The 8,880-nt window shown below is 42.2% G+C and overlaps 1 protein-coding gene across 1 annotated transcript; it reads right to left on the bottom strand.

The window, feature by feature from the left end:
• Nucleotides 1–1,023: 1,023 nt before the first annotated feature.
• On the bottom strand, nucleotides 1,024–7,462 carry LOC138979817 (uncharacterized). The gene is made up of 2 exons (XM_070352560.1): nucleotides 5,871–7,462; nucleotides 1,024–5,255 (listed from the first exon to the last, which is right to left on the bottom strand). Exons 1-2 carry the CDS (start codon nucleotides 7,218–7,220, stop codon nucleotides 4,764–4,766), a joined length of 1,842 nt encoding a protein of 613 aa, XP_070208661.1. The 5' UTR covers nucleotides 7,221–7,462; the 3' UTR covers nucleotides 1,024–4,763.
• Between the last annotated feature and the right edge of the window lie 1,418 nt (nucleotides 7,463–8,880).

The following is an 8,880-nucleotide window of genomic DNA, read 5'->3' as shown; positions in this document are numbered from 1 at the left end:
GTACCTCTCTTCGTTTTAACTTTCTGAGCGTGTTTTTAATCCAAACATATCATATCTATATGTTTTTGGAATCAGGAACCGACAAGGAATAAGATGAAAGTGTTTTTAAATTGATTTCGAAAAAAAAATTTGATAATAATTTTTATATATTTAATTTTCAGAGCTTGTTTTTAATCCGAATATAACATATTTATATGTTTTTGGAATCAGCAAATGATGGAGAATAAGATGAACGTAAATTTGGATCGTTTTATAAATTTTTATTTTTTTTTACAATTTTCAGATTTTTAATGACCAAAGTCATTAATTAATTTTTAAGCCACCAAGCTGAAATGCAATACCGAACCCCGGGCTTCGTTGAAGAGTACTTGACCAAAATTTCAACCAATTTGGTTGAAAAATGAGGGCGTGACAGTGCCGCCTCAACTTTCACGAAAAGCCGGATATGACGTCATCAAAGACATTTATCAAAAAAATGAAAAAAACGTTCGGGGATTTCATACCCAGGAACTCTCATGTCAAATTTCATAAAGATCGGTCCAGTAGTTTAGTCTGAATCGCTCTACACACACACACACACACACGCACGCACGCACGCACACACATACGCACATACACCACGACCCTCGTTTCGATTCCCCCTCGATGTTAAAATATTTAGTCAAAACTTGACTAAATATAAAAAGGAAAACCGAACCCATATGGTGCCTCGAGTGCATTCATTGGCTCCGCAATAAATCGTTTAAACCAATGGGAACCACCCGTGCATGTTCGCACATGCGCAAGGCATTACTTTTCGTCATAATATCCGGAAAAACACAGCAGACGTTGAGAGAGGATTCAGTGCACAGAACTTGGTGTGTACGGCTCGAAGAAACCGATTGTGTGTCAAAACCCAGGACATGATCCTGAAAGCAAAACTTGAGGGACCCGCAGAACGGTCAGATGCCTACCTGAAAAACATTGTTGACAGATGGGCAGTGAAAAAAACCCTACAACTGTTCAAATAACTTTGAAATGTGATTCAATCCTTTGAGTATCTAGTCATGACAGTCGCGGAAGGTGGAAGAATTTAAACTGAAAAATCTTTTTAAATGCGGTTTTACGAGTCGTGTTTTTGTCCTATTGAAATTGCAATCTCAGGACACTGTGTCCTATTGATTTTCAGTCTTCAGGACAATTGTCCTAAAGGCTGCTTGAAAAATGTACATCACTGTATACATTATGTGTAAAATCCAGTTCTTTAACAGGCAACAAACCTTGCAAATTTCCAGAAGCTGCAATCTGAAGCGACCTATCTCTGATTCTAGCAGATGATCTCTCCAATGTTTAACACAAAATCAGCAAACTCTCCTGTCACACAGAACGTCCATTGAAAAGTGCAATGTTGAAATGAAGTTACCGGTCTGAAGCATTTAGTCGTTTCTTCTGAGACAATCCTTGTTCTCTTATCATCTACAGATTTACCGCAGTTTTCACCACGCGAATTCCTAACAGAAGTCAGACTTTCGAACATACAATCTACGTAGGCAAGCATGATACATCATGACGTCATATGATTCCTAGCATATTGACGTAATGCTAAACATCCGACTATCTCGAGTTTTCTCCGTAATACATGTCCGTGGGGTTTTCAATGTTCGGTTATTTCCGTGGCTTCATGCGGAAAGGGAACCGTCGTCTGCAATCAACGACATGGACCATTCTGACATGCTGACAAAAACATGATTTTAACACAGAATTTAATGTCAGAATAGCTATATAAACGCTATTGTGTTTTCATCGTAGCAATAGGGTCCGATATTTAGACTCGAACAAGTATAATGCGACTCGTCGGCATTATACTTGTCTCGCCAAATATCGGGCCCTATTGCTACGCTAAAAACACAATAGCTGTTACTGAAGGCATGGAGCCACAAATATCTCATTGTTTGTAAACATTCATTTTTTTTTAAAAACTGGAAAAAATCCTCATGAGTGTAGCTGGTAATTAGGAGAAGAAAATCAAGTCGCGTAAGACGAAAATACAACATTTAGTCAAGCTCAGTCGAACTCACAGAATGAAACTGAACGCATTGCATTTTTTCCGCAAGACCGTTCACTCGAAGCATCGTCTGTCCACCGCACGTGGCAAAGGCAAATTAACAATACAGAAAAGCGCGGTAACAGTTGCGCTGAAAAGGATAGCCCGCTTTTCTATATCTCTATTCTTTTTAACTCTCTGAACGTGTTTTTAATCCAAACATATCATATCTATATGTTTTTGGAATCAGGAACGGACAAGGAATAAGATAAAATTGTTTTTAAATCGATTTTGGAAATTTAATTTTAATCATAATTTTTATATTTTTAATTTTCAGAGCTTGTTTTTAATCCGAATATAACATAATTATTATGTTTTTGGAATCAGAAAATGATGAAGAATACAATAAACATAATTTTGGATCGTTTTATAAAAATATAATTTTAATTACAATTTTCAGATTTTTAATGACCAAAGTCATTCATTAAATTTTAAGCCTCCAAGCTGAAATGCAATACCAAAGTCCAGCCTTCGTCGAAGATTGCTTCGCCAAAATGTCAATCAATTTGATTGAAAAATGAGGGTGTGACAGTGACGCCTCAACTTTTACAAAATGCCGGATATGACGTCATCAAAGACATATATCGGAAAAAATGAAAAAAACGTCTGGGGATATCATGCCCAGGAACTCTCATGTAAAATTTCATAAAGATCGGTCTAGTAGTTTACTCTGAATCGCTCTACACACACACACAGACACACATACACCACGACCCTCGTTTCGATTCCCCCTCTATGTTAAAACATTTAGTCAAAACTTGACTAAATGTAAAAACCACCCCAGAAATTTCAGTAATGAAAAAGCTATAAAATAATGCTTTGAAAAGATTAAAAAATCCTCAAAAAACAAAACAAATCTATACTGAAAATTAATCAGTCTTTACATGGTGGTGCCCTGTGTCAAATGGAATGATACGCTATCTCAATATCACTGAACGAAAAATGCTTATCACATAAATACAATCAGATACAACAATTCTTGACATTTGACATATGAAAACAACAATCAAAGATATATCATATTGCACAAAATAAACTGAGAATACAAAATACTGGAATGAAAGGTAAGCTCTTTTACAACAGCAATAGAGCTTCAACAATTAACAGTACACAGGTAGATAAACGGGTCGTGGTATGATTACTGGCAGTGCAAACAAACTGGCACCAAAACACCTGACAACAAAAGCACATCACAATAACGCTCCGAGTATGTATACATATATATATTTCTTTGACTAGAGTAAGAGTGGCTGAGACAACAAAGGAACTAAACGTCAAACAAAACAAACTCACAGACTGTAAAACAAAGACCAACTGGTACTTTTGCCATGCATGACCTGATGTGTGGCTGCTGTCTGTTTAGCTAATGAAAGTAACATTAAAGGATAGCACATCGCCACATGTTCTGGTAAACTTTGTGCAGGATTATTACACAAAGAAAAAAAAACCCAGAACTGTTGTAAAGTACCATTAAGACAAATGCATAATTTGGAACACTAACATTATGCAGGAGAACAAGCTGTTTTCAGTTAGTACAGAGGATTGACTAACACTTTGTGTGAAAATATAAGTGATAAAGATTACAAGTACTCTGTCAATATCTGGTCCATACACACTTATTTCATCCTAAAGAATAACCGGTGAGCATCAGGCCCCCTCCCCACCCTTACAAACGTGCTCTTGGTCCTTGGAACATGTCTACAGTGGTGTTACTGATAAACTTGTACCAGGTAGTCTTGTGTCGATTCCGTGTTGAAACTTGAAAGTGTAATGTCAAGTTTTAGGGTAAGGTGGTTTTGTTTTCTCCCCTTTATTTTTGTACTGCACACGGATTACTGTCTTCATAATCAATTGTGTCTGTCAGAACCACTTCCCTGTCCTCTTCTGCTGTCTTTCCTTAGTTTACAGGTGACTTGCCCTATCTGCGAGCGCCGCCAAGTCGCGCGATACATCTGCGTTAACTTGCGTGGCATTGCAAGATCTGCCGCAAAATGCGGGCATGTTCGGATAGCTCTGAAAGGTTGCGTTTCAGTGCGGACACTTCGCCTTGAAAATTGTGAATTTGCACTGCGAGCTGTGGGCTGCAGCAATGATAGCCGCAAGAATAATCCCAAAGTTCGTTCAAAGTACCCAAGCATGGCCCGCACACAAAGGAAAGGCGATCGAGTTTAAAAAATTTTTTTTTAATACAAGCCATAGAACGCCAGCGCTTGTGAGAGCAAAAAGTTTGCCCGCAGGGAAGTGAACCTTCCTTATCTTTCGCACCGGAGAGCTATTCAAGCGGAGTATTGTGCAAGTTGGCTATTCTTAAAGAGTCTGGGTCTACCAGTGGTAAAGGTATACCTGTCATTTAATAAGTACCAAGTCATTGTAAGCTGTCATTCAGAAAGTACAAGGTCGTATCATTCAATAAGTACCAAGTCGTAGTAAGATCCAACAGCTTGTCTTCTGTATTCTTTGAGCAAAAAAAAAGATCAACACAAATGTTACACAGAATTGCACGCTTTATGGCCTCATTTAAAAGGAAAAGGCATCCTTTCACATCCCCAAAACATCACTCTCATAAAAGGAATTACGTAAGACTAGACAAAATGCTTAAACTTCTGCAAAATGCATCCAGCTGACAGTGTTTTACACCCAACAGTCAGGAAAAAAGCTGGCCTCTCAATGAATAAACCACTCACACAACGGCACCGTCCTCCATAGTGGGGTCAAGGTGCCAGATGATGTGTGCCGTGAACTCAAGGCGATTGCCCAGACGCTTGAGACACTTCTTGCATGTGAAGGGGTCTGTCTCGTCGGCTGAGTGCAGACTCTGATGCAGCAATCCCAGCGCGCTGTCCTCGAACCAGATGCAGCAATAGCGACAGCGCATCATCTTGCGATTCAAGGGGAAGCTCTCCGTGGGGCAGGTGAAGCCTCGCTGAAAGGCTGGGCTGGCGGTGGTGAAGTTCCCCAGCGGGTTGTACAGGTTGCTGCTGGGGTTGTAGATGCTGGCGGCCGCTGTGGGGTGCACGGCGGTGGGGGCCAGGTTCAAGGTCGGGGTGGTGAGGATGGGGTGGGTGCGGAAAGCCAGGACGTTGGGCAGGAGGCTGATGGTAGGGCGGGTGGTGGTGGATGCTGCGCCAGGTGTGCTGATGGTGGAGGTAGAGCTGGCAATCTGGGGGTGCACCTGAGCATAGGTAAGATACATTGCAGACACTATTCGTTAAGACAACATGGCAAGGAGAAGGTGGTTTACTTGCTAACTAACGCTCCATTCACTCTCTTCTCCATTCCCCAACGTAACTCAAAAATTAAAAGACAAGCATCATTAAAAAAATATATATATTTTTAGAAAAAAACCACCTTTGTTTTATTCTCTGATCCCAAATTAATTTTTTCTGTTCCATGAAAATGTTTTTGAGATTTGCCAGCACCATCTTTAAACTGTCTCTAAGTCTAAAATGAGCTCAACCAAAACAATAACTGAAACTATCTTTTTTAAATCTTCTGTTTTGAAGCTTATCCTTAGAAGTTAGAATTCACCATTGACCCCTCACTGGAAATCTGCAACATTTGATGCAGAACAAGGCAACAAGGAGAATTCACACAATTAATTTGTAAGCATTCCCTACTTTACCTGTTAAGACATGTACTACAAAGTGCACAAAAAACAGTATGTTACTTGGACTAAAGATAGGAATACAAAAACCAAGGTCACTGTTTCTACCTAACACTAACAGACCAATAACTTTAAGCTAAGATTAAGGTTTTGGATGACTATACAAACTGACAGTTGCATTACCTGTTGCTGCAGATTCATCAGTGCTGCCGTGGCAGTGGAGGGGATGACTGTGGGTCGAATGAAGCTGGTCTGTGTCGCTCGGACATCACCGTCCATCTCGTTTCTGGAGCCAGTGACAGTGCACACTGCGGTAGCGTGGGATATGTCTGCCTCACCTCCTTCCCCTTCCCCCTCCTCAGGTGTGTCTGCACTGCTTTCAGCAACCTCTCCACCCTCATTTCCCATGGGAAGGACGATCATGTTGTTACCGTCGGTGAGGGTGGATGCTCGAATCTCATCGATGTCGGGAATGTCGCTGTTGTCTTGACCTTCTGCCAGAGAGTAGCATGCTGAGATGGACATCTGTGGGGTGTCAGGGCTGCCGCTCCTGTTGCCGCTGTCACTGTCATTTTCTCCCGTTTCTTCCTCAGACTTGACAATGCTGTGGTCATTTTCCTTCAAAATGCTTTCCAGAATCGGTGAAGATTTGTCACTTGTAGAAGCCGCTTTTATTGTCGAGGCTGTCTCTTCAGTTTTCACTACAGTTGCCTGCCAGGATTCTGAGCCAGCGCGTCGAGCTATTTTAAATTTAGAAAAGCCCAATCTTGACATTTCTTTCCTGCGTTTACTTGCTGTGGCACAGCCTGGGCCTTTTGGTCGCCCAGGTCTCTTCCTCTTTGAACCTGTCTTTGAAAAGGAGGTGCACTTGGAGCTCATGCTGAGGTCAGGCACGCTCAACACAGGCACGTACTCCTCAAACTGATTTTCATGGGTGATCTTGTGAGCTTTCAGCTTGTCGTTGGACTCAAACACCTCACCACAGTAGATGCAAGAGAAGAGTTTGTTGAAGCCGTGGGTGAGGAGGTGCTCGTTGAGCTCTGACCTCTGCTCGAACTTGACGCCACACAGCCGGCAGTGGTTTTTGTGAGTCAGGCCCAGGGGGTTGGGGCTGGAGGAGAACTCTGCAGGGTACTTGGCGTGTACCCTCATGTGCTGCTTGACGTGATCGGACCTGGGGAAACGCTTGCCACAGATGAGACAAGGGAAGGGTCTCTCACCACTGTGAACGCGCACGTGTCTCTGAAGCTTCGAGCGAGTGTTGTAAACTTTGCCGCACACACCGCAATTCAGAGGTGGCTTCTCCTCCTCATGCAGGGAGGCGTGAGCATCCATGTCTGGTCGGCGTATGAACTGCATGCCACAGAACTTGCACATGAAACGTGTGATGACCTGCACTGCCGAGTTGCTGCCCTTTGACGTTGAAGACTCTCCATTCTCCTCATTGCTCTTGTTGCTGTCAGCTGTGCTGGCCCTCTCCTCTCCGGCATCGTCTGTAGTGTTTGTGGGGCTACTGAGCGGTTCACAACTCATACTCTGGACAATCTGCTTCTCATGTGTACGTAAGGTACTTTAATCGTGCCAGTCATGTTCCCGTACTTGGCTATCTCTGAGTCTTATGCTCAAACACAGTCTCCTGGTAGTGCTACTACTTGGCTCATAGTACAATAAGTCGTGGAACAGGTCTGCAGTCGTAGAAAGTCCCCGTGACAATCAGCTTTTGGAAGCAGCATCACATGACACTCTGCAGGAGAGCTCAAGGTCTGTTCTGGTTGACTTAAGTTGGTCTGCAAGAGAGCAAACAAAATGGTTAATTCTAAATATTGATCTTAACAGTAAAATTGAGGGAAAAATGAGAAAATAGTTACAAGTGATGATTTGAATAGTTACAACTTTACAAGTGATAATTTGTAGCCTGCCTTACATACACTACCAACCCATTTTACTGATGAAGTTAGTGACTTTAATATGTTTCTCCATTATTTAAAGTTTGTGTGGATAAAAGGAGAAGAAAAAAACTTGTGCAAAACTTACAACTAAAAGCTGTGAAGAAGAGGTGAGGGAAGAGTACACAGTGATAACATAACAAAGGCACCACCACCCCACCCAGTCTCATACTCCTTTATCCATTGGCAACCACTTCCTTTTACATATACCGTAAAATCCCTAGCAAACGCCCACCCCCCCTCTGCACAGATTTCGGGTAAAAGTAGGGGGTGGGCGTTTGCTAGGTATACACCCCTTTGCAAAATAAAGTGTCATCACATTTTCACGAGAGAAAAAAAGTGATACAACCAAGTGATTTATGCAATTTTAATGAAAAATAAACACACCGTTTGTTTACACAAATAAAGATCAAAGTTCTGTGATAGAAAAAAAAAAGAAGAAGAACACAAGTGACCTTGATTCTTCTAATTCTCAGAATATCGTCAGCACAAACACAGTTTCTTCTCTTGTTTGGAGATCTGGTAGGGTTGATGATACTGGGCTCATTCTAGTCCTTCGAAGTCAACATCATCGTCTTGACTGTCGTCTCCACTCTCAGCTTCTTCTGGAGCATCTCCATTGCCGTGATCGCGAGGCAGGATAGCGCCGATTTCATCTGGAAACCTGCACTCAAGTATTTTATCATCTTGGGAACCGTCCATGGCGTTTGAAATTGCGTACCTGAGAAAGGACGTAATGATCGTTTCAGGTCGTATGTTCTCCCACGCCTTGCTGACCCAGTTGATGACGTCTTGCATTATAGGCTGCTTGAGGTTGCCAGCAGCTGTCGGTGGTCTTGCTTCTCTCATCCACTCAACCCAGCTGTCTCTGATGTCATCTTTAAAAGGTTTGGTGAAACCGACCCGAATCATCATGTGGTCCATGTTCATTATATTGGACAGATGACAGTCATGGCGATGACGAAGTCGCAGAATATTTCGACGGAATTGAAGAAGTTGATCTTCGAAGTTGACAGGGACCCTTTGGCTGGCAGTGGTTCCTCGTCGAGAAGAAACCGTGTGGCGCAGTTTCCAGCGCTTGAGCCACATGTCTGATGCTACAAAGCCTTGCACATTAAAAGCACCTGCCAATTTTATCGCCTTGCGATGTAGGTCTTTATTCCTCCCACCCCCCCAAAAAAAAGGCGAACCATCGAACTGTGTGCACAAATCGTGGATAAAGGAGCCTGGCCGACTGTCTTAAAGCA

The sequence above is a fragment of the Littorina saxatilis genome, linkage group LG11 (genome assembly GCF_037325665.1).
Source record: "Littorina saxatilis isolate snail1 linkage group LG11, US_GU_Lsax_2.0, whole genome shotgun sequence".
NCBI lineage: Eukaryota > Metazoa > Mollusca > Gastropoda > Littorinimorpha > Littorinidae > Littorina > Littorina saxatilis.
Note: the sequence above shows the minus strand (reverse complement) of the source record. Positions and strands in the feature narration are given on the sequence as shown.